Source organism: Haliotis cracherodii, unplaced genomic scaffold (genome assembly GCF_022045235.1).
Source record: "Haliotis cracherodii isolate W230 unplaced genomic scaffold, xgHalCrac1.p SCAF_10, whole genome shotgun sequence".
Taxonomy (NCBI): domain Eukaryota; kingdom Metazoa; phylum Mollusca; class Gastropoda; order Lepetellida; family Haliotidae; genus Haliotis; species Haliotis cracherodii.
In genome coordinates this window covers 51,864,183-51,891,565 of record NW_027266265.1, presented here as the reverse complement: position 1 = coordinate 51,891,565, position 27,383 = coordinate 51,864,183, and the positions used below count along the sequence as shown (strand labels likewise).

Genomic DNA, 27,383 nt, shown 5'->3' with positions numbered 1-27,383 from the left:
GATGATATGGTGAAGTTTCTAAAGATGATATAGTGAAGTTTCTAAAGGTGAAAGAGTGATGTTTCTAAAGGTGAAATAGTGATGTTTCTAAAGATGAAATAGTGATGTTTCTAAAGATGAAATAGTGATGTTTCTAAAGATGAAATAGTGATGTTTCTAAAGATGATATAGTGAAGTTTCTAAAGGTGAAATAGTGATGTTTCTCAAGGTGAAATAGTGATGTTTCTAGAGATGAAATAGTAATGTTTCTAAAGATGAAATAGTGATGTTTCTAAAGATGATATAGTGAAGTTTCTAAAGGTGAAAGAGTGATGTTTCTAAAGGTGAAATAGTGATGTTTCTAAAGGTGAAAGAGTGATATTTTTAAAGATGAAATAGTGATGTTTCTTAACATGAAATAGTGATGTGTTTAAAGGTAATTTCCATAGTATTTTGGATAAACAAGTATTTACATATACAATGACAGAACAATTAAAACTTTAAGCAGCCAGTATACCCCTGTCTTACTGATGACTGTGTTGTTGAACAACAATAACGTGTGTTGTTGCATGACTGTTGATATAAACATAACCATGATGTGTTCACTAACTGATGATGTTTGCGGTGGGAGTAACGTTGCACCACTTCATGGCGTCCAGACACCGTGCTAGTTGATGTTCACATACCTGTACACCAGGGGGCAGTCATGTGTGCCTGGAGGCGTGTATAGGAACTAGCCAATCAGGGGCCGTCTCACGTCTCACACACAAAACTCTGTATTGCATTTGGTTCAAAGTCATGGCAGTTTGGAGATGTTTCTCTATCTTTATTAGTTTTTCTCTAGTTTTTTTCCCTACTTATTATTTAATAATGAGAACTTGTTTTCTTTTTTTGTTTTAATATATTAACAGAATAATGCATACTAGATTGTCAGTTTGATTATGATGTCAATCTCCTTGTCCTTTATCAAGGACTTTCAACAGAATTTTTCATCCACGTGAATATAGCTTCATTAGATTTATCAGTATTGGATCAGATGGAAGATATATTTTGTCCAATTTTTTCAGGGTATCCCAGCGTATTATAATAGAATAAAGATATGGTATAAGGAATAAATATAATGATTCTCAAAAGTTTTCAGAATTACCCCAAATTTATTATATGGAACTGCCTTCACAATGTTCAAAGTTTCCAAAACATTTTTTGACGCCCACCCAACCCCCAACCCTGACCCCCCTACCCAGAGGCGAGTCCAGGATTTTGAAATATGGGGGGTGCCCATAATACCCAACACACAAAGTGACCTGGCCACGCAAGTATGGCAACATGTAAAGTGTCTGAAAAAGAGACATCCCTGCATCAGCCTCTGGATCTGCCAATGCAATCCCTGACCCCCACCCCCACCCCCTAGGTTATGTTGTTTGCGATGACCATACCCTCCCCGGTGACTCGGGGGGCACGGGTGGCCCAGTCGTCTAAGGCGCCGCGATTCGCTGTGCAGAGTTGCGTCCCTTGGGCATGCCAGAAACCTATGATTGTGGGTTCGAATCCCGGTTCGCCCCGATTATGTTTCTAGGTTTGTCAGCACCATACCCGTGCTCGTGGGTTTCACCGAAGTGGTAAACGTCTTAGACCTGCATCACTTCGGGCTTTCCTCCCACATTAAGCTGACACGCCGCGATATAACTGGAATACTGTTAAAAGTGGCGTAAAACCCAACTCACTCACTCACTCACTCACTCCCCGGTGACTCACTCTGGCCACCCATGTATATATGACCGATCCACCTGATGGTTTTGTTTAGCTGTTGCTTGTCATCATCCAGCAGCCATGACACTTCTGTATCAAATGCAAAGATTTGTTTTGAGTTTTGTAACTGAGACAGATGTTGAGACGATCCCTTCACTGCCCTATTGAGGAGGTGCAATCAGTAGATGCTAGTGGTATCAGGGGACTCGTGTGGTATTAGACAGTAGATAGAGAAATGCCAATAGCACATGGTTGATGTAAGTATTCTTGTCATTTAGAGAATACATGGGGATTTACCTGGGCCTTTCTGGGATGTCAGTTATGCTGTTTTAGGGTATATATGGTAACCTCTGTATCAACAGCAAATAAACATACAGTACTGTATTTGCCATAATTATACGCTCTGCTGTAATAAGTGCCCACAACTATCTTCTGGACCAATAAGTGACCCTTACTATGACCAAAATTAAGAGTCCATATTTAGTTGTGTATATTACATATTCAATAGAAAACAGCAGCGTAGAATGCATATTTCTTTACGTAGCAACTATTATCAAAACGATTTAGTTTTATCAATGTTTGAAATAATTGTGTTCACTACCACTTGATTTAGCTTGCTCTATATGGTTTTAATAAAATCTCCCTTTGGCAACTTTCTAAGCACCCAGGGTGTTTATTATGGCAAATACGTTACATATAAACACGTGTGAAACTAAACCCAATAAAATCTACATGGATATGGCATATACATATTACTTTATACACTATACTATATGCATCCTATGTGGGATAAAACTGAATTGGTTAAAATGATTCAAATAGACATACTGTTTTGCATGCCATGAGTCTCATAAAGCAGAATATTTGTGTCTATTCTCAAATTTAAACACTAGGTAGCACTACTTTGCGTTCGATGAAAATCTGCCATGCAGTAGGTATATATCAAACACAGTTATTTCATTTCCCCGTAGTAATCAGGAAATTTCAGCATATTACTAAAGATTATCAATATCTTTTATTAAATTATTTGGTTTCAATGTATTTTGTGAGTTGGGGTAGGAATGAGTTTGCAGTGTACAAGATAGAGATCACAAGTGATAAAAATATTTGTGACAATGTCACTGAGGTATGGCTAAAGTTACCTGCTCTTGGTATGTCTATAAACCTTTAGTACAAAAAGATCGAGTGCAGGGGTTGGAAAGTCAACAAGAAACAAAACAAAAACTTGTCCTCATTTATTATTATGGCATCAACCATTGGTTTGTCAGATCCAGGTTTGTACCGCCAGGATACAGCTGTATTTTTGTGCCTGTGACGTCAAATAACATGTTGCTACTCACCACCACTAAGGTGAGGTGAGGTGAAATTGGGTTTAACGTCGCGTCCAAGATTATTGCACTTATATAGCGACGTGCATGCACGTGTATGTGTGTGTGTGGCTGCTTGTACTAGTCCGGACTGATGCCGATTTATAGTGCTAGCTCACTGAGATACCATGCCGCAGTTTAACATGGATACCCCACTCAGACACAGTATACTGACTCCGAGCCGACCAGTCCTTGTTTTAGCCCTTTAATGCCGAGCGCCAGACAGGGTAACAACAAGTACAATCTTTTAACGTCTTTTTGTATGACGCGGCCCGGGATCGAACCCTGGACCTTCCGCTCTCCGGGCGGACGCTCTACCACAGGACCACGGAGGCGGTCTCACCACCACTAAGCATGTCCACAGTTAACACCCAAACACCAACCCTTATAATGTCACTTATACCCCTGCAACTTTGTGAATAACTACTCATGCAGTGTGCTGTTTGTGTTTGCTTGCCGTGAAGTACTTGTGTATGTAGAGTTGCATCATTACTTGTACCCATATTGGCATAGTCGTCTTTTCACCATTTATTTCAATATGTTTGTTCACTGTTCTTATTCCCCACACTGGATTATTAAAGAACAATGGATTAGAAGAAGATGGAACAATTGTTGTTTCAGTTTGAACCTACCTTGGAGAGTGTCACATTTCGTGGGAGTTATTACTGTGAATTCAAGTCTTATTGATTACAGTTTTCTTACAGAACTGTAGGGATGGATGACTATACGTTTCATTATCCTCTGCTGTCAGGGACATTGTGTTCTGTGATCAGACATATTCCTGGAAAACACTTATGACAGTAGGAATTATACCAGTTAAATAAGCACTAAGAATTGAAAAGAAATATCACATAAATATGACATGCACAAACATATGTCAGTTGCTAATACTGATAGCAGGTAGATCATTGATTATCAAGTTAACAATGATTAACTTGTAGATGGGAGAAGGTATATATGGCAGGACACAGTCAGAGTAGATGGGGGAATGTATATGTGGGAGGAGACAGTCAGGGTAGATGGGGGAAGGTATATATGACAGGACACAGTCAGGGTAGATGGGGGAATGCATATATGGGAGGAGACAGTCAGGGTACATGGGGGAATGTATATATGGGAGGACACAGTCAGGGTAGATGGGGGAAGGTATATATGGCAGGACACAGTCAGGGTAGATTGGGGGAAGGTATATATGTGAGGACACAGTCAGGGTACATGGGGGAATGTATATATGGGAGGACACAGTCAGGGTAGATGGGGGAATGTATATATGGCCAGACACAGTCAGGGTAGATGGAGGAATGTATATATGGCAGGACACAGTCAGGGTAGATGGAGGAAGGTATATATGGCAGGACACAGTCAGGGTAGATGGAGGAAGGTATATATGGCAGGACACAGTCAGGGTAGATGGAGGAAGGTATATATGGCAGGACACAGTCAGGGTAGATGGAGGAAGGTATATATGGCAGGACACAGTCAGGGTAGATGGAGGAAGGTATATATGGCAGGACACAGTCAGGGTAGATGGAGGAAGGTATATATGGCAGGACACAGTCAGGGTAGATGGAGGAAGGTATATATGGCAGGAGACAGTCAGGGTAGATAGGGGAAGGTATATATGGGAGGAGACAGTCAGGGTAGATGGAGGAAGGTATATATGGCAGGACACAGTCAGGGTAGATGGGGGAATGTATATATGGCAGGAAACAGTCAGGGTAGATGGTGGAAGGTATATATGTGAGGAAACAGTCAGGGTAGATGGGGGAAGGTATATATGGCAGGACACAGTCAGGGTAGATGGGGGAATGTATATATGTGAGGAGACAGTCGGGGTACATGGGGGAAGGTATATATGGGAGGACTCAGGATAGATGGAGGAAGGTATATATGGGAGGAAACAGTCAGGGTAGATGGGGGAATGTATATATGGCAGGACACAGTCAGGGTAGATTGGGGGAAGGTATATATGGGAGGACACAGTCAGGGTAGATGGTGGAAGGTATATATGGCAGGACACAGTCAGGGTAGATGGGGGAATGTATATATGGCCAGACACAGGATAGATGGAGAAAGGTAATTATGGGAGGAGACAGTCAGGATAGATGGGGGAAGGTATATATGGCAGGACACAGTCAGAGTAGATGGGGAATGTATATATGGCAGGAGACAGTGAGGGTAGATGGAGGAGGGTATATATGGCAGGACACAGTCAGAGTAGATGGGGAAGGTATATATGTGAGGACACAGTCAGGGTAGATGGAGGAAGGTATATATGGCAGGACATAGTCAGGGTAGATGGGGGAATGTATATATGGCAGGACACAGTCAGGGTACATGGGGAAGGTATATATGGGAGGAGACAGTCAGGGTAGATGGGGGAAGGTATATATGACAGGACACAGTCAGGGTAGATGGGGAAAGTATATATGGGAGGAGACAGTCAGGGTAGATGGGGAATGTATATATGGCAGGACACAGTCAGGGTACATGGGGAAGGTATATATAGGAGGAGACAGTCAGGGTAGATGGGGAAAGTATATATGGGAGGAGACAGCCAGGGTAGATTGGGGAATGCATATATGGCAGGACACAGTCAGGGTAGATGGGGGAATGCATATATGGGAGGAGACAGTCAGAGTAGATGGGGGAAGGTATATATGGCAGGACACAGGGTAGATGGAGGAAGGTCTAGATGACAGGACAGAGGGTAGATGGAGGAAGGTATATATGGCCGGACATAGTCAGGGTAGATGGGGGAATGTATATATGGCAGGACATAGTCAGGGTAGATGGAGGAAGGTATATATGGGAGGAGACAGTCAGGGTAGATGGTGGAAGGTATATATGGGAGGAGACAGTCAGGGTAGATGGGGGAATGTATATATGGCAGGACACATTTAGGGTAGATGGAGGAAGGTATATATGGCAGGACACAGTCAGGGTAGATGGGGGAAGGTATATATGGCAGGACACAGTCAGGGTAGATGGAGGAAGGCATATATGGCAGGACACAGGGTAGATGGAGGAAGGTATATATGACAGGACAGAGGGTAGATGGGGGAAGGTATCTATGACAGGACAGAGGGTAGATGGAGGAAGGTATATTTTATGGCCGGACACAGTTGATGGAGGAAGGTATTTATGGGAGGAGACAGGGTAGATGGAGGAAGGTATTTATGGGAGGAGACAGGGTAGATGGGGAAGGCATATGTGGCAGGGCACAGGGTAGATGGAGGAAGGTATATATGGCAGGAAACAGTAGATAGAGGAAGGTATGTATGGCAGGACACAGGGTAGATGAAGGAAGGTATATATGGCAGGAAACAGTAGATGGAGGAAGGTATATATGGCAGGAAACAGAGTAGATGAAGGAAGGTATATATGGCAGGAAACAGAGTAGATGGAGGAAGGTATATATGGCAGGACACAGGGTAGATGGAGGAAGGTATATATGGCAGGACACAGAGTAGATGGAGGAAAGTATGTATGGCAGGACACAGAGTAGATGGAGGAAGGTATATATGGCAGGAAACATTAGTAGATGGAGGAAGGTATATATGGCAGGAAACAGAGTAGATGGAGGAAGGTATGTATGGCAGGAAACAGAGTAGATGGAGGAAGGTATATATGGCAGGACACAGAGTAGATGGAGGAAAGTATGTATGGCAGGACACAGAGTAGATGGAGGAAGGTATATATGGCAGGACACAGGGTAGATGGAGGAAGGTATATATGGCAGGACACAGGGTAGATGGAGGAAGGTATATATGGCAGGACACAGGGTAGATGGAGGAAGGTATATATGGCAGGACACAGGGTAGATGGAGGAAGGTATATATGGCAGGAAACAGAGTAGATGGAGGAAGGTATATATGGCAGGACACAGAGTAGATGGAGGAAAGTATGTATGGCAGGACACAGAGTAGATGGAGGAAGGTATATATGGCAGGACACAGGGTAGATGGAGGAAGGTATATATGGCAGGAAACAGAGTAGATGAAGGGAGGTATATATGGCAGGACACAGGGTAGATGGAGGAAGGTATATATGGCAGGACACAGGGTAGATGGAGGAAGGTATATATGGCAGGAAACAGAGTAGATGGAGGAAGGTATATATGGCAGGAAACAGTAGATAGAGGAAGGTATATATGGCAGGAAACAGAGTAGATGGAGGAAGGTATATATGGCAGGAAACAGAGTAGATGGAGGAAGGTATATATGGCAGGACACAGAGTAGATGGAGGAAGGTATATATGGCAGGAAACAGAGTAGATGGAGGAAGGTATATATGGCAGGAAACAGTAGATAGAGGAAGGTATATATGGCAGGAAACAGAGTAGATGGAGGAAGGTATATATGGCAGGAAACAGAGTAGATGGAGGAAGGTATATATGGCAGGAAACAGAGTAGATGGAGTAATGTGGAAGGACTCCAGTAATCACGTTCTGCTGGAACCTAGATCAAACCCCAAAACTCCTTATTTCCCAGTGTTTTTACTGAAACCATATACTGACCAGTATACCATCGGTATATGGTCTCTGGTTATTATTTCTTGGCTTATGAATTCTTTTGGAAACATCCTGGTGGGTAGTTATTAAGCAAAGAAATAAAAGCCATTTCAGATATGTTTTTGTTACATAGAAAATGTATCTCATTATGTTGCAATATTAGCGATGTAAGGTCATCTCATGAGCAATCATATTTCATCTGACTTGCAGTATTAACCTGGGTGCCATTGTACAAAGAACCTTAGCGCTTCGATGATCATAAGCCCATGTTAAAGTATGGGAGTTACGATCACCTTAGCGCTAAGATAGCTTTGTATAATGGCACCCTGTATTGTAAGTACATGTACCTGTGTGGTGGCGAAATCACTTTACATTAAAGGGGACCGAAAATTCAATTTATATATTTTTCGCTTATATAATATGAATAGGGTGTGAATCTGTAAGCCAACCTTTAAAAACCTTTTGTCCCTTGATTAATGTTGATGACGAGTCTCCTTGTGGTGGTCTGCAGATGTATGTAACTATCTGCTGGTGTATGAGTATGTGGTGGACTCCACGGCTAGACATGATATCTGGGCGCTTATGAAGAAGGGCGTGGCCACTCGTAGCATAGCAAACCTAGCCCCCGCCAAACAGAGCCGGAACCGGACTCTTCTGCTGGGTGGCCGCAGGGACGGCTACATCTGCGTGTTCAACTGGGAGACTGGGGCCGTGGACTTCAAGGTCGAGGTGAGTCTTGTGTCTTGTGTTACACACATGGATGTCTCATGTCTTCTGCTTTATATTTACAGAGTCTTGGAAGAAGGACTGGTTGTAATGTATTCCCTTATTTGTCATGGCCAGGCCAATATTTGACCATCTGTGACTCATCAGGAGAAACGGAAGCTTATGTGTGCTAGGATACAAATGTGCTATGATGTCATAAAGAAGTTTGACATTATCTTACTTCAGTGAAGATCACTATGTGTGATTTCTCTGTAATAAATATAAATTGAAGCTTGTGAATTGTATTTCTGTGTTCCGAAGATGCAGTTGTTTTTAACTATAATGAAAAGTCAAAATGTGATTTTTCACCCATAAGGTCCCTTATCTCATGGTCGGTCACATGTGTTGCAGAATAATTTGTATCAGAATAATTTGTATCAGAGAAGTTATGCTTATTTTGATAGTATACTACTCAACTTTTGATAGGGATAATCAGATATGTCTTTATATGTATATATACGCTTTACATGTTATGAGAATCATTTTTGTGTATCATGGAAATATATAAATATCCCTAACAAAAGTAGAGTAGTATATATAACTCAAAAGCGTTGCTCGAGTTTCTATTTTGGTCCTGAATCTTAGCATATTGACCAAGAAAATATTTTAAGAAAGTGAAAAGCATGTCAGACCATGGTTTTTTTAATATATTTGATGTATTTAGCACCTTGCAACTATAAACTAAAACACTTATCATACTGGTAGATGTACCATTCCACTGTACCTGGAGAGCACCATCAGGCAGACACAACACAGCAGTCTTTGTTAAATACTCTCTACAGTTCTTTCAGTAAAAACTTCAGAGATTTTTCAAGGGTTCAAAATTAGGTGCCCTTGGCCGGCAAAGTGGGACAAATTTGGATTTGTTTTCATATTGAATTTTAACATTGCCTTCCATGCATTAATGTAAAACTGAGCATTTAATCCTCTTCCTCTGTATTGGTTCTGTTGTCAGGGAAATATAAGTCACCTCTACATAGCCACAACATAAGTTATAACTATAACAGTATGAATTGGGAAATGTTTAATTCCATTTTCACTGACGTTTGATGCAGAATTGGGGATGAATATTGGTCTTTAAGCAGGACAGGATTGTATATTTGTATTTAGGTAAACCTCACATAAATCATTCTTGGTGTCCGTGCAGGATGGTAAATACATCAAATATGGTTATGTGAACCTGATAGGAAATATTTCCCTATGCTAAGTCAGTGGGATGCTATTGCCAAATTCATGATGACAATAGTTATTGACAGGAACATGTTTCTGTGACAGGCACATGGCAGCAAGGGTGTCCTCAACATGATCGCCAACTCCAGGGCAGACCAGGTCATATCAGCAGGCATGGGTAGGTACACAGGTCAAGCTGAGGTGGCATCTTCGATCTCACCTCATGATTCGGCTTAATTTCTTTACCACCTGGATTCAGAAGTTTCAATATTTACTGAAGAAAACACACACAATATTCCTTGTTGGTACTCCATATTGGGTGCAAATGCCACACACTCAGAAAGCACAGGGTGCATATAATATTCCCAATATTACAGTGCAGCCTTTATTATTTACATTTAAATCTGGCTGTTTAACTTCATTATGGAGATGCAAAAAATAGATGTGCTGGTAAGGTAACATAACAGGAATTTTAAGGCCTGGAACATGTTGAAGCTGAATGGTTTTAATTAGACGGTCCACCAGCTGCAGATGTGACCTCCTAGGGAGGGTTTGTTAAATCTTCACACAGACTGGTGGCATAGGAGAGTAGCTTATAAACTTTCTGCAACTTTTCCCAATTGTATTGTAGGTCTTTTCCTTTCTCGTAATAACCTCTTGGGAGTGTTTACTTTTTTCCAAGTAAGACCTCATCCCAAGTTTGGTTGAAAATGTAAACACTCGAGAGTCAGGAAAACCAAAACCATGGAGGCGAGTTTTCTCCTATACAAATAGGATATTAGAACACGGACATCTGATTGGCTCACACATCCTTCATTTAGGACCGCCTCTGTGGTCTAGTGGTAGAGCGTCCGCCCGGAGAGAGGAAGGTCCGGGGTTCGATCCCCAGCAGCATCATACCTAAAGACGTTAAAAGATGGTACTTGTTGTTACCCTGTCTGGCGCTCGGCATTAAGGGGCTAAAACAAGGACTGGTCGGTTCAGAGTCAGTATACTGTGTCTGAGTGGGGTATATATTCATGTTAAACTGCAGCATGGTATCTCAGTGAGCTAGCACTATAAATCGGCATCAGTCCGGACTAGTACAAGCAGCCACACAAACACACACACGTACATGCAGTCGCTATATTAGTGCAATAATCTTGGATGTGACGTTAAACCCAGTTTCACCTCACCTCACCTCACCTCACCTTACCTCACCTCACCTCACCTCCTTCATTTAGATTGGGCAATCAAAGTTTGCTCAGGGCTCAGGGAATCACCAAAATCTTCAGTTTGTAACTGCTGAGTTACAAGGTCACCTCGACCTTCATGCCTATTTCATACATTGTTCAGGGCTGATGTGTTTTTGTGTGTTGCAGATAACGTGATCAAGGTGTGGCGACTGTACCCGTTTGCTGAGGAGGCGCTGACCCCCCTCATGTCCTTCTACTGCGCCCACACACCCTCCTTCATGACCACCATCAAGACCCGGCTCTGTGTGGCCTTCCAGGACCCCTCCAGCGCCACCTTCAGCACCGTCCTCTATAACCTCAAAGATAAAGGTAGGGTCTTCATCAGTCTGTCACATGCATAATTAATTTAACAACCGGGTTATCCTGGATCTTCAAAAGCCTCCTGGGGCGCTCAGGTAGCCTAGTGGTTAAAGCGTTGCGTTCGTTCATCACGCCGAAGACCCAAGTTCGATTCCCTACATGGGTGCAATGTGTGAAAACCATTTCTGGTGTCCCCTGCCGTGATATTGCTGAAATTTTGCTAAAAGCGACATAAAATAAAACTCACTCACTCAAAAGCTTTTGTTATTGTTGAAAGTTTAGCTTTTGTGTGGCATGATTTATTTTATGCCAAGCCTGGACGTTTTGAATGTTAAACTAGTTTGTAAGGATGTTAATGTAGATCTATGTAGATGTTAATCTGAACTTCATAACTCTCGACCATGTTATGGAAACCTCTCCTACCAGAGGCTTTTTTATTGTTGAATATTGTTTTTTATTGTAGCATAAGTGTGTCACAGTGTCATTTTATCATGCTGAAGTATATAGAACCTTGTTCATTTGGATTAAGGAGGTTCCACTGTGTCAAACCTGCTATACATGTATCTTAGTGACAATATCGGAGACCAGTTTCTGTAGGCTTTATGCCACTCTGGAGACAGCGGATGGCAGCAACAATTATGAAATCTTTCTTTGTCATTTGCCACTAGTTTTGGTTATCATACATTCGTCATTACAGAGCTCCAGATAAGCTTTTGGTGTTGTGGGTATTTTACCCATGCATTTTAAAATCATTGGGTGTCAGTAATTCTATTTGGGTATTCAAATTTCTGTTACCCACTAGTTTTTACACATGTGGGTATTTAAGTTAATTATTTAAAAACACTATTCATCTAGTCCCTGCAAACTGGTGTTGTGTGGGTTCGAGAGCCTTATAGGACTCAAAAATACCACAATACTTCCACAAGAAAGTGTGATGGCAAATGATCATGATGTAACTGTCATCGTGGAGTTTGGCAAGGTTGACGAAATGCCCGTTTATAATTTCAAAATAAGTTGCTGATTTGCTAATCGAATACGCAGGGTTACTTCACAATATTTTGATGATACGCACAAGTTTTATTTTTGTAGCGTATCTGTAATGTTCGTTGCGTATTTGATTTGATTTTACTGCATTTTTCTGCATTTCTGCTGCGTATTTTGTGCAGATACGCAGCTTATCTGGAGCTCTGTCATTATTTGTCCATACCGACTCTTTGAGCCTCTGACTCGTGAAGATTTGTGCTAGAATAGGTCTTCAGCAACCCATGCTTGCCTTAAAGGCGACAAGCGAGATCATAAGAGACAATTAGTGCAATTGGGTTGTCAGACAGGCTGACTTGGTAGATGCATGTCATCCTTTCCTAATTATGTGGATCGATGCTCATGATATCAATCACTGGACTGTCAGGTTCAGACTGGATTATTTACAGAAGGCTGTCATATAGCCGGAATATTGCTGAGTGCAGCGTTAAACAACAAACAAACAAACTTTGAGCCTACATCACTTCCTGGTAGTCAGAGAGACCAAACTGTCATCACTTCATATTACTTTTATGGTATTTTGCCTTTGACACCCAATGTAACCTGTTTTGATAGATGATCAAGACTGGATATTCTCTGGCCATGACATTGTATATGAACATGTTCTGGTCACATTATTAAAAATATTAATTATCAACAGACCTTGACCTTGTCTATGCTATGTTCGTGTATGTACATAAAGGTAGTCATGCACACATAATTAGTGACAGAAGCCTCTGATGTTTTTATTGTGTCTTCATTTCTCATTATATTGCTTATCTCCTTATTATGTATTATGTTCTCTCTAGTATTTGCATCAACTGAGTCGGACAAAATGGATGCTTTCAGTGAGGAATTGTTTGATGACTAACAGAGTGAATTTGTCCTTTAACATGGTTGACATGCACACGTGAGTTGACATAAAATGTCTCAACTCTAACTAATCCAGGGCGGTCGGGTGGTTAAAGCGTTTTAAGCCTAGTGGTTAAAGCGTTTGCTCGTCACGCCCAAGACCCGGGTTCGATTCCCGACATGGGTACAATGTGTGAAGCCCATATCTGGTGTCCCCCGCCATGATATTGCTGGAATATTGCTAAAAGCGGGCGTAAAACCATACTCACTCACTCACTCACTCACTCCAACTAATCCTGTTGTTATGTGACCTGTTGAGCACTTACATTCAGTCTGCCATTCAAGGACAGGGACCATGGCGCCATCATGGCACTACTCCTGGATAATCTTGGTAAATGTGTAATGTGTATATCATGCATTCTGGGTAATACGTTATTGCAGTTTGTTGCATGCTTGACCGTGTCTGATTTGGACATGTACTTGTTGCTAACATGTGGCCATTATTTAGGAGATAAACTTACTGTGTTTTCAATGTAGAGCTAGGTCACCTGTAGATTTAACCGCACTTAATTGAATTTGGAACCGAACGTGTAGCGTGAGGTTTCAAATGTTTAATTAAGCGGGGTTAAACACCACATGAGGTGGGCACGCCTAAAGAAAACTAAGCATACTTCACAAGCTTTCATTCTAAACCGCACATCACCATTATGACATCATGTCGCTTATTGTTACGCAAAAGATATGATGTCACAGTCGTAAATAGAGAAGCGCCAAATTCTAAGCTCTCTGTTGTCCCTAAAAATTAAAATACACTTTCTTTAAAGATTTCTATCATGTTTTCTGCACGAAATGTATTGCCACACATCCTCTGAATATTGTAGTCACCCCAACTTTGCATTTTGTAACCTGTAATTGTAGATATGATTATTTAGATATGCCTACCGACAATGACTGAAAAAAGTACTATTCTATGAATATTTGCTTCTGCAGCTGTTTAAATCAGAGTGGGTTTATTGTGATATAATAGCCTCTGATTGACCAATCAGAATCGAGTAATTTCCCAATTCATGGTAGAATTTTCAATTGGTTGTATCACATATTTCTTTTGCCACAGTCGGATGAGGGGAATTGAATAATAAACGAGGGAATAAACGTCAGCTTCATACTACACGATCTACAATCTCATTAAAATAACATCTTAGTTCTCTCTATCACTAAACAAATATTTGACGACTTACTATTATGGGTCACGCCATAACGACCTTTAATCCAACCAATCAGAGCGTCGCTTTCCAGAGCAGGAAAGTGACAGTAGAAATGTGTTTTCAAATTATGCAACCCGAAAAGGTTAACACAGGGTATTCTGAACAACAGTTACGGGCTGTAGACTGAATCTGTCAAAATCATCATCTATCTCTTGCTTCAATATGGGGTAAACATTTGAACAAAAACACTTTACATAGCCTGTGGGAAGTACTGCCATACAATCTAGGTCATTTATTAGACATTCTTGAATGTTCTTTTGTTCAGTTTTCAAATATTGATCCGATAACTTTGTCAACATATCTTTTAAGTTTAATCTGGAATGGAAGTCACCAGTTTGAAACTAGTGTCATATAGCCTGAAAAAACTGCTTTCTGATTGGCTAATGTTGACTTCTTGTTAGTTTTTCATTGGTCTTGTCATACTTTATGAAAGGTCGTTCTGACATGACCTGCAATGGGATGTCCTCAGATATTGGTTTAGTGGTAGCGAGAACTAGGTCTGAGTTTAATGAGATTGGGAACTTTGGTTGTTTTATTTCTATATGTGTACGAAATGTTGGCTTTTCTATGAAATCTAGGGCATTAGTTATGCTAATGTTTGTATATCGAGGAAAAGGGACAGAACTCTAGATTTCATATTTTTCCTATTTGTGCAACATAAGCACTGATATTCCTGAAGTGCTTGTCAAGTTGTCATGGCCTTCTCTAGTTTCCAAAGTAATTTGTTATCATGACAACCATACTGATGTTATCGATACTTTGTTACAAAATAACTGTTGTACTCCCTCCCCCAGTGGTCTGTATATGTTCATATAACACACCTCTGGCCATGCCCTGATTCTTGCCCTCACTGACATTCACTCACTCACTCATTCACTTACTTGGCTCAGTTGCTGGATTGTGCACTTTCACTCACACATTAAGCATGATGTTGAATCAGTAACAGAAGGTAAACATGTTTACTGTTTACAGTAAACAGGCAGAGTGTTTACCATTTCACTTAATATGTTTTCAGCACCGTCATGTTATCTCCAAAGAGAATTATTCAGAAAAATGTATTCTTACCCTTCATGAAATAGTTCCAAAGTAGTGCACATTAAGTTTCAATATTTGGACATTTTCCTTGAATATTTCAGTTCAGAATAATTTATTATCATGTGACTGTAGTTACCCAGACATTCCCTTATAAATTCTTCTGCTACAGTTGGTTTTGTGTCTGTATGTGAACACGAAGTGTGATCAAGTCTATAAATCAACACTAAGTATGATCATGTCCCTATATCAACATAGATATGGTATCGTGTCCCTATATCAACACTAAGTATCATTATGTCTCTATATCAACACTAAGTATCATTATGTCCCTATATCAACACTAAGTATCATTATGTCCCAATATCAACACTAAGTATCATTATGTCCCTATATCAACACTAAGTATCATTATGTCCCTATATCAACACTAAGTATGATCATGTCCCTATATCAACACTAAGTATGATCATGTCCCTATATCAACACTAAGTTTCATTATGTCACTATATCAACACAAAGTATCATTATGTCCCTATATCAACACTGAGTATCATTATGTCCCTATATCAACACTAAGTATGATCAAGTCCATAAATCAACACTGAGTATGGTATCATGCCCCTTTATCAATGCTAGGTATGGTATCATGTCCCTATTTCAACACTATGTATGATCAAGTCCATAAATCAACACTAAGTATAGTAGGGTGTCCCTATATCAACACTAAGTATGGTATCATGTCCCTATATCAACACTAAGTATGGTATTGTGTCCCTTTAGCAACACTAAGTATGATCACATCGATAAATCAATACTAAGTATGGTATCATGCCCCTATATCAACACTAAATAAGGTATCATGTCCCTATATCAACACTAAGTAAGGTATCATGTCCCTATATCAACACTAAGTATGGTATCATGTCCCTATATCAACACTTAGTATGATCAAGTCCATAAATCAACACTAAGTATCATCATGTACCTATATCAACACTAAGTAAGGTATCATGTCCCTATATCAACACTAAGTAAGGTATCATGTCCCTATATCAACACTTAGTATGATCAAGTCCATAAATCAACACAAAGTATAGTAGGATGTCCCTATATCAACACTAAGTATGGTATCATGTCCCTATATCAACACTAAGAATGGTATTGTGTCATTCTATCAACACTAAGTATGATCATGTCTCTATATCAACACTCAGTATGGTATCATGGGATGATGTGCCTCTATCACATCACTGTTCTTGCCATATTTAGATCGGTTTGACCACAAGCCAGATGATGACCACCTTGACCTGATCACAGGGATGACCTCCTGTCCACGGATGAAACTGTTCGCTACCTGCAGCATGGATGGTACTGTCCGAATCTGGAATGAAACCAATACTCTCATCAGGTGAGATCAAAACTTTCTTAAGGTGAGGTCAAAACTCTCACCAGGTGAGGTCAAATCTTTCATACGGTGAGGTCAAAACTCTCACCAGGTGAGGTCAAATCTTTCACCAGGTGAGGTCAAATCTTTCATAAGGTGAGGTCAAATCTTTCATCAGGTGAGGTCAAATCTTTCATATGGTGAGGTCAAATCTTTCACCAGGTGAGGTCAAATCTTTCATAAGGTGAGGTCAAAACTCTCACCAGGTGAGGTCAAATCTTTCATAAGGTGAGGTCAAAATTTTCATAAGACAAGGTCAAAACTCTCATTAGACGAGGTCAAAACTCTCACCAGGTGAGGTCAAAACTTTCCTCATCTAAGATGCACACCACTACTGCGGTTTTATGTATTCAAGGGTGATGGGGGAATGTATTGTGTACAAATTCTGTCAAGTATTGACAATACTGACATACCAGTAACCAATATACTGGTCCAAAAGGTATAAAATAATATTGAATACACAAAGGAAATTGGAAAACCCAATTGGAAGATTACAGATGAGTACATACTCAGTAGCTAAACAATTATCAAGAGCATATGAAATGAAACTGTTTCTGTGTGTGTGCACAGTTTGAATTGCGTCTCGTGGACACGCCAGAAACCTATGATTGTGGGTTCGAATCCCGGTTCGCCCTGATTATGTTTCTAGGTTTGTCAGCACCATGCCCGTGCTCTTGGGTTTCACCAAAGTGATAAACGTCTGAGACCAGCATCACTTCGGGCTTTCCTCCCACATTAAGCTCACACGCCGCGATATAACTGGAATACTGTTAAAAGCGGCGTTAAACACAACTCACTCACTCACTACAAATATGAAAAAGGTGTTTGTTCTTTAACTACAGTGATCCCTCGCTACAATGCTACCTTTGGGGTCCAGATAATTGATGAGCGTTATAGACAATCAGCGGTTTAACCGAGGTGGATTGAATGGGTTAGATGATCAACGCAACAGTACATGCATATTTCGCTTGATGTTCTTCACTGAAGCTTAGGGGGGCACGGGTGGCCCAGTCGTCTAAGGTGCCGCGATTCGCTGTGCAGAGTTGCGTCCCTTGGGCATGCCAGAAACCCATGATTGTGGGTTCGAATCCCGGTTCGTCCCGATTAAGTTTCTAGGTTTGTCAGCACCATACCCGTGCTCGTGGGTTTCACCGAAGTGGTAAACGTCTTAGACCTGCATCACTTCGGGCTTTCCTCCCACATTAAGCTGACACGCCGCGATATAACTGGAATACTGTTAAAAGCGGCGTTAAAACCAAACTCACTCACTCACTCACTGAAGCTTATGTATATCAGTTACCAATGGAATTTTACAGGTTGTTGCGGCTTAACACAATGCCACTGAGTATAGGGTTCTGCAGCCATAAAGGAGACCTACTGCTTGGGACGGGGGATCATCTCTTCAAAATACCATATGACAGATGTAAGTCAGCCCTCACTCAAGGAACAGGACATCGACTCTTCTGAAGCTATGTTTGTAAACAATAGCCGATAGCCATGAGCTTATTCGGTTCTGTTCGCCTTTTTCCGCGAGAAAATGTTTTGCTCCGCAGGATTTAAGCTTGTCAGCTTACCAGACTCTCCTCTTGTTTGTGATTGGCTTCATAAGACTGAGGGTGTGGTCGGGTAGCTAGCTAGTGGTTAAAGCGTTCGCTCATCACGCCAAAGACCCAGATTCGATTCCCGACATGGGTACAATGTGAAGCCCATTTCTGGTGTCGCCTGCTGTGATATTGCTGGAATATTGCTAAAAGCGGCGTAAAACCATACTCACTCACTCATAAGACTGAGGCATGTTTAGGCTTTGATAAACACTGGCTTCTAATTTAATCAAGCTCTCAATTAGTATTTTGTCACTTATCCATAAGAAAAACACATTTTGCATCCAATAAAAAAATGACTGAAGCCAGTTTACTCTGTGCAGAGCTGCGTTGTCATCTTCAATGTGCGGAGCTCTATTGTTTTGGTTTGAGAATTGAATTATTTCAGAAATTATTTCATGTGTGATTTTAAAACACACAACCGTCGACATACTGTCCCTATAAACATGTCTTCAGCCACATTTTCACTTCGGCTTTATTGTTTTGTAATTGTTTTATAACAAAAGAACAACATTATTGACACTTGTTCGTATCTCAGACCTGCCATCATGAACATATGCCAGACTTTCAGACTTTGTTGAATAATGTAATGATTCACATGGGCTGTAGGGCTGTGTTACATAAAGCATTGTCTTGACTGCATTCTTGCGTCATCCACTTTGATATGAACGAAATTTTGTTAAGTTCAGCAAGAAAAGACTCATAGATGTTTGCTGAAGATTGTGCAAGATTATTGCTAGTGATGCCTTGAACCAAACCTTGTATATGTGTACATAATTTAATCAAAGTAGTAATTATGTATTTTAAGATCTACCACGAGCCTACAAGTTCCGCATGGTGTCGATGAAGTTTGAGGTGGAGCCGAGTGAGGAGCCGGTAGCCTATGACGACAACCTCCTCAACATGCTCAGCAAACAGGACGTGAAGAGACTGAAGAACTCCAAATCCTCCTTCAAGTGAGCAGTCACTGTTGTTGTTCCTGCTGTTTATTGATTTGTTTGTTTGTTTGTTGTTTAACGCCAGACTCAGTAATATTCCATCTATATAACAGCAGTCTGTAAATAATCAATTTGGACCAGACATTCCAGTGACTGACATCGTGAGCATCTATCTACGCAATATGATGACATGCATCACCCAAGTCGGCGAGCCTGACCAGATCACATTAGTCGCCTCTTGCGACCAGCCTAGTTGCCTATTACGGCAAGCATGGGTTGATGAAGACCTATTCAACCCCAGATCTTCACAGGTCTGCTGTTTATTGCAGGGAAGCGATTATGGTATTTAGGCCCCAGGAAACTCATTTTATGTTATTTCATCTCAGTATCGGACTGTCCGTGGTAGCGGATGGTTGGTTGGGTCAATGCATCTTTTTCCTTGTTTCCTTTTCTGATATGGATTGTTATTCAAGGGACACAACTCTTACAAGTTTAATGGCTGATTGTTATTCCAGCTATGGCAACCTTACAACTCAATTCATATTATGATCTTTTCTTACAACACCAAGGATGACAAAGAAGTGTTTTTAATATTCCTCTTTTGCTAGTTTCTTATTTTTTGTAAACTCAGTATCTGATAGGAGCAATATTTATTTCTTCATGTACTGATTGATCTACATGGATTCCAGGGCAGAATAGGTCCCCAATACTCCATATTTGCTGCAAGTGCCGATTAAGATGAAAATTGGTGGTTAACGAAGGATAACCTGGTTGTTTGTGCATCATGCTATCAACCACCAGGTTCCGTAGTCATGTCTCAGATATCTACAGGCCGCCGTTGTTTAGTTGACCAAGCATAAAACAACATTCACTCACCAGCTTGTGCTGACAGATTGATTTGGTAAGCAGCGGTAGAAACTAACAGTTTCAGTCCACTCGTCCTTACAATGGTAATATATAGCAAAACCCTTAGAAACGGCCAATTTCTACTTGACCTTAAGATACGTTAACTATTGGGCAGTTTGGCAAGGACTGCAGGACGAGTGCCAATTTCTAATGCTGGGTAAGGATTGAAGGTCAAGGCCATGATATATCCCATATTTTTCAGGTTTGAGCATTTTGTTGACCTTCTGTCCGAGGAGGAAGAACAGGAAGCGGTTAAGGAGAAGCTTGTGAAGAAGGAGGTTTGTTCCACACCTAGAAGTAAACATGAATGAATGACACATAGGGGTAACCTGGTGGTTAGGGTGCTAGAGACAGAATCATGTACTACCAGGCCATCATCATCATCATCATCATGAAAGGTGTCGATCCTTCAGGTGGCCCAGTCGTCCAAGGGTCTGCTATTCAGTGTGTAGAGTTGCGTCCCTTAGGCGGTGCCAGAACCCTTTGATCATACAGCAGATTCTCCTGATAATGTTTCTAGGTTTGTCAGCACCATACCCATGCTTGTGGGTTTCACCAAAGTTGTGAACGTCTAAGATCTTAACAAATCAAAAGGGTTCCAGGCTGTAATAAGGAAATATACAGTGCAGAAGTCACTAAAAGAAAACTGAAATATTTCGGAATGATTTTCGAATTTAGAATTTAAATTTAAGAATTTATTCGAAGAATGTGAAGCCAACTTCCCTGATCGAGCAATCATCATCACCATTACTACCTCTACACCATCATCATCATTATTATTATGAATGTTGTCTGCTCTGCACCAGGCGTTCTCGGAGCTTGAGGCTCGGGAGAAGGAGCTGCTGCGTATCCGTGATGGTGAGCTGAAGGCCAAGATGAAGCCCATGGCCACCAAGGAGACCAAGTCGGAAGCCTTCCTCAACTACATGAAGATGTTCTATGACAAGCCCAAGATCAAGGTGAGTGATGTCGGGATACCCTTTACAGTCATCCAGCACTGGTAGAGCCACAGTATTGTTGAAGTTCTTTTAGGACTTGGGGGCGGTCGGGTAGCCTAGGGGTTAAAGTAAGGATAAGAATTTATGGATGAACAACTTCTTTATTACAATAAAGAAGTTGTTCCTCCATAAATTCTTATCCTTACTTAGTACTCCAACTTCTAAAATGCCTATCAAAGAAGTTAGGGGTTAAAGTGTTCGCTCGTCACGCCGAAGACCCAGGTTCCATTCCCGACATGGATACAATGTGTGAAGCCCATTTCTGATGTCCCTCGCCGTGATACTGCTGGAATATTGCTAAAAGCAGCGTAAAACCATACTCACTCACTCACTTTTATGACTTCGGCAGAAATTAGAAGGTTTGATTCAGAATACTAATTAGACATACGCATAATAAGCATACTCTTACATTCAGGGCTTCACAGAAATGATTTACTTCTCTTAAAGACGACCACCTCCGTGGTCTAGTGGTAGAGCCCCTGCCTGGAGAGTGGAGGTCAGTGGTAAGATCCCCAATCGTTTCTAGCCAAAGGACCTTAAATGATGGTATTTGTTGTTACCCTGCCTGGCAATTGGCAATAAGGGGATGAAACAAGGACTGGTCGTGTGGGGAGAAAAACACAAACAAACATAGATATATAAGTGCCATAATCTTGAACCTGATGTTCAAACCCATTTCACCTCACCTTAGTTGGGTTACAGAGAAAGTAATGCATAAAACATGGGGTTGTGATGATGCTTCCCTAAGGCCAGGTTCACACAGTGCCAATTATGGCTCCCATTTGAGATCAGACAGCTCTATGACACGAAAAGTGAAAAAGTTGGATTACTATCCTCAATTATCTGGAATATCCTATCGTTGTCTGAACGCAGTCATATGCGTTCATAACAGAATCCTACAGATCGGGAAAGGTCCAGAGAGGTCGGTCAAGCACTCCCGACAGCATGGCGTGTCATGTATCATTCGGAAACTCAGCCGATTTTGTCTAGTCGGATTACAATCGTGACTATGTCGTGACAGATTCTGCTGTATCGGATCAAAATCGTAACAATGTCCTGTGTTGTCTGGACGGTGTCCTGTGGATCGGGACACTGTCGTGATGAACAGGCATGAATTGTTCATTGCAATTTTTGGTCGATTGAGTCCAGATTGTGTCCAAATCTTGCTGAATGCAAACCGTCTTTGTCGGTTCACTGTCCGGTCACTGTCGGATCTCTGTTGGATCGCTTTCGGGAAAATCAGGATGCTGTCGGGACAGATTCGGTCGTTTTTTACCATGCGGAAGACACAAATCGGATCAGATTCGGATTGAGAACGGGAGAATCAGGACGAATTTGGCTGGAAACGGCTGAATCGGGATGCTTCCTGAACAATATCTTATTGTGAATTTCCCGCCACGAATTACAGGATCTTGATCAGACTTTTAGCAAAGTTTAATCGTGAATGGTCCTATCAAGGATGGCAATACACATCCTGAATGCGTGACTGGGCCCTAAGCTGCCCTCACCCACTGATTAGTAGATCTGCCTAGATTATTATCTATGATCTGTAAGCACTTCTGTAGTCATTGTAAATATCTTCATTCTGTCACTTTGGATTTCCTTTAAACACTTACATGACACACCGTGATATCACTGACACTTTGTTCAATGCAGCAGTAAGTACAATTCACTCACTGACTCTCTCTGTAGCTTAAACTCTCTCAATTCATCTTTCTGTTAGTGTGGGAACAAAGGACATCCTTATGTATTCACATAACAAATGTTTAAGTACTGTCGAACACTGTTGTGTTGAACTTAGATGTGTCGAACTTACATTTGTCTCAAAATTAAAGATTGGTCCCTGTGTATTCCTTCTTTATTTATCATTTCTGTTATGTCAAACCTTGGTTAACTCAAAGTATTTATGTAGGACCTTTCAACTTCGACACAACGGTGTCCAGTTTATCGTTCTTTGTAAAGCCCTCCACATAGACAGGGCCATTAGGGTATCCCAGTGGTTAAAGCATTCACTCATTTGGACAAAGGTCTGGGTGCAATTCCCCATATTGATACTATGTATGAAGCCCATTTCTGGTGTCCCTTGCTGTGATATTGCTGGAATATTCCTAAACAAGAGTAACACTCAACCCATTCGTTCTCTCATTCAAATCACAGTTGCCGGACGATGATCCCTTCCCTGAGGACACGGTCAAGCGGAGACTGGACGGGACAGATGGACCTGCAAAAGGTATGTATGCTGCTAGTTGCCATGTTATAATGTAACAATACTCTGTGACATATTGATGAAAATATTATCTTAAAACATTTACACCCTGTGGGGATTGTAGGTTAGAATAGGTACCCGCAACCTATGTTAAGAATCGATTTAATGGGTGAGGTTGACAGCATGTTATCGCGCCCCTATAATATAACAATCACATGATTGTCTGGTTCAGACTCTTATTTACAGGCCACCATCATACAAATGGATTTTATGCAGGGTTAAACAACAAGCAAAACAACATCAAAACATGTAGCACTAACAGCCCTGTTTCTCTTTCCACAGAGGAGTTCCATGGAGTTAAAGAGCCTGCCGGGTTCTTCCCTCCTCGTCCCTCCACACCAGCCAAGCCCCTGAAGCCAGCCTACCCCATCAACCACGGCGGCTTCATCCCCAACTCGGTGCTGGTGAAGCTGCTGTGGCCCCCGCCCCGCCCGGTCGACATGGAGAGACAGGGCACATATGCACCCCCCTCTCTCACAGCGGACCAGCTGGCTGAGATCAACCAGTTGAACGAGGTAGGTGCCTGTCTGTGACAGTTTACAACCTGTAGTAAATAGGGAAACAGAGCTGACCTGCTTCACAAAGGTATGACGGCCTCCATGGTCTAGTGGTAGAGCGTCCGCCCGGAGAGCGGTAGGTCCAGGGTTCGATCCCCTCACGCCTCATACCAAAAGACGTTAAAAGATGGTACTTGTTGTTACCCTGCCTGGCGCTCGGCATTAAGGGGCTAAACCAAGGACTGGTCGGCTCGGAGCAAGTATTCTATGTCTGATTGGGATATTCATGTTAAACTGCAGCATGGTATCTCAGTGGGCTGGCACTAAAAAATCGGCATCAGTCCGGACTAGTACAAGCAGCCACACACACATGCATGCACTTTGCTATATAAGTGCAATAATCTTGGATGCGACGTTTAACCCCATTTCACCTCACCTCATAATGACACAAGCATCTGTACCAAAATGTTGAATAGATATAAGAAGAAGTTGGACATCTGTGATATTTTGTTGTTATCCCTATTCACAAAGGAGTAGAAGTCTACCCCAAAAGACATGGCAAATCTATTGCAAATTAGCAGCACAATATCTGAGATGTTACAATCAAGGCCTTAATTGTACCACAGAACGACGACCCATCCTTGGGAGAAATGAAGTCAGTCACATTTGCTACTGGTGAGGATGTCGATACTGTGAGAGTGTTTGACTGGGGTGATGATGATGATGAAGATGAGGATGGACTAGGAACACCAACCAGTCCTGCGCCAGGTGGGGCGGGGTCTCGTCGTACATCGGTCAAGTCATCATCTCTCATGTCCAAGATGCAGAGCATCATGACACGGACCCCTTCTCCTAAGGTAGGTGATACCCAACCGGTATGTTCACCGATACACCTCTGTAGTGTTAGAAATTGGCACTAGTCCTATAGTCTTTGCCAAAGTGCCCCATAGTTAAGGTGTCCTTAAGGACTAGTAGAAGTTTGCCCTTTCTAAGGTTTTTCCTATATGTTATCATTATAGGACTAGTGGACAAAAACTGTTAGTTTCTATCACTGCTCTGTACACTTTTCTCATGGCATGTGTTAAGACTTTTTTGATAGGGGCCATGAAAAAATGACACTGCCAAAGGGGAAGTGGGGGTATTTATTATAGGAGGAGGGGCCCATGTAAAAATGTTACATAAAAAGGGATGGGTGAGGGGGTTTGCAAAATGTATTACAAGTCACACAAACATTCACACTAACACTCACAAACACTATAGCTTTTTAAATTTTTCACTTGGGCAAAGATTTTATTGGTTACACAATCAACCATGACTGGATATGATGGACTCTTCTGAACTTTAGAAAGGTGGCAGTAATGGGTAGCATGGTACACTACTGCCTAAAAGTTCATTCCCCTAACACGCGTTGAGAACGCGTGTAACACGCATGTGACACGGGTGCTCAACGGGTTGCACACGGGGTGAGCACCCGTTGGACACGGGTGTGCAACGGGTGTGCGTCGCGTGTGCAACCCGTTGCACACACGTGTGCCACGCGTGTAACACGGGACCGGGTTCCAGTTGAAGTTGACAAATTTATCAAATGAATAGTGAGATAAAACAAAACAGTGAGATGTGAAATTTGAGTTAATGAGCGGCCATTGAGCTGTGCTCTCCAGACCGTAAATACAAGGTCGGCCCATCTTAATTAGTGTTCGGTTGCTAGACTTTTATGGCATGAACCATTCCACTAGGGTCCAGTCTAGCCATTGTGGCTAGCCGACAGTATAACAGTAGTGAATTTAGATGCGAGTTTATTGCTAGGGGAACCCCCGTGTTGACACGATTGTCGCGGGTTGGTAAATGTTCGCCATTAATAAAATGATTGTTTGTGGATTACGAACATATTCATTTGCCCACACGAGTCATTCCATTTGATTGCAAATATAACGTTTTTCGTTCGCCAAATTTATGCTTTAGACAGTACAATTATGATATAGCCGTCACCACTACTAATGTCTCATTATTTCACGTAGGAATATGTCCCATTTCCCCACACCCCACTTTCTGTGTTGCATTTTGAAAGAATAAATAAAAGAAGGTTTTGTGTGGGACACTTTTATACTAATTATAAGAGGATGTTGGAAATGAATATGAACAGCCATGCTGTCTGACAGTTGATAGAATTTGAGATCTTCACAATCACCGGGTGTGACCATGTTGACAGAATCTCGTTAGGGTTTGTGATTTTTACATTTGCCCAATGGCCATTGTGAGTATTGCTGGGGATACTAAACGTAACAGTTTATTATTAGAGGTTGTGAGTACCTATACCACGTAGATAGGATATCTTTAGGATTTTAATCCTTCTTTGAGAGGCATTTAGAAGTTGGAGTACTACGTTAGGAGAAGATTTATGGGTGACTTTAATCCTTTCTTTCTCTGTGGGTAATCCTTCCATGTTGATTGGAGGAAGTCACTCAACCAGGTCATGACAGGTCGTGAGTTTACTCACTAACTACTGTGAGCGTTTTTGGCATGACATCTTTTCTTGTATAAACATAGAAACGATGCTCACTCACTCACTGTTAATCTTCTGCAGTTTGCTGGCAAAGTGGGGATAAACCTCAGCGTCAAAGACGATCAAATTTAGTTCGAATCCTTGTTTATATGTGACATCTCCCAAATGGGGACATTTTCATAAACTTGGCAAGTGATGATGAATTTTAATATTAATATTATTATAGTTTATGAAATTGTTAATAAAACTTTAATAAAATTGTGCTTCACTCTCACGAAAAATATATTGTCTGTGAGTAAATTTATATGTCACGTTACATCGGCATTTTTCAGTGATATTGGGACTACATGAAACATGGCTGGTTTTACATTTCTGATACAGGTGCTTGACTGACTGAGTAGTTCATGATCAATAAGATATGTTTATATCAGTCAAGTTTGCAACAATAGATGAATAAGTTGATACATTTTGACCGCAGTTGCGATTACCAACTTAAGACATAGAGACAGGGAGGAGATATATAACCAAACCTATGATCCTGTTGAGACAGTTGACAGTTAGAACGTTGGATTAAATGACAGTAACTAATTTGAACATTCCCCAGTTATATCATAAAATACATCATAACTCATAACAGTCCGAGAGACAGCTTCCAGACTTATACTAGTATTGAAGGGACAATAGCTTTTGACAGTTTAAAAGTAAACTCACCTTAAGGTGCTTGGCAAGTCAAAACTTACCTCCCTGTATATGTTTTTTAGGTTTGACAGCAACTATGCTTGTAGATTTCATAGATAGACATGATTGGTTAGCTAGATGTTATTACAATAAGCGAAAATGTCTTAAAAGTCCACAGTTTGTTTAAAAGTACAAAAAGTGTGTTATAGATCTATCAACGTTTTCTTTTATTGAACATAATATTTGCACTATATTGCTGTAAGCTGTAAATAATCTAGCCTCCCCATGTACGTAACTTACAT

The 27,383-nt window shown here is 41.2% G+C and overlaps 1 protein-coding gene across 1 annotated transcript in view; it reads left to right on the top strand.

Moving 5' to 3' along the window:
- The window catches only part of LOC139454514 (WD repeat-containing protein 97-like), a 62,607-nt gene that overhangs the window by 12,583 nt on the left and 22,641 nt on the right, over window positions 1-27,383 (top strand). Inside the window, exons 11-21 of the mRNA XM_071236269.1 lie at window positions 8,120-8,337; window positions 9,649-9,721; window positions 10,905-11,087; window positions 16,520-16,658; window positions 18,011-18,117; window positions 19,104-19,251; window positions 20,342-20,417; window positions 20,946-21,098; window positions 23,295-23,367; window positions 23,686-23,918; window positions 24,527-24,757. Of these exons, the coding sequence (XP_071092370.1) occupies window positions 8,120-8,337; window positions 9,649-9,721; window positions 10,905-11,087; window positions 16,520-16,658; window positions 18,011-18,117; window positions 19,104-19,251; window positions 20,342-20,417; window positions 20,946-21,098; window positions 23,295-23,367; window positions 23,686-23,918; window positions 24,527-24,757 (1,634 nt within the window). The remainder of the gene's footprint in view (window positions 1-8,119; window positions 8,338-9,648; window positions 9,722-10,904; window positions 11,088-16,519; window positions 16,659-18,010; window positions 18,118-19,103; window positions 19,252-20,341; window positions 20,418-20,945; window positions 21,099-23,294; window positions 23,368-23,685; window positions 23,919-24,526; window positions 24,758-27,383) is intronic.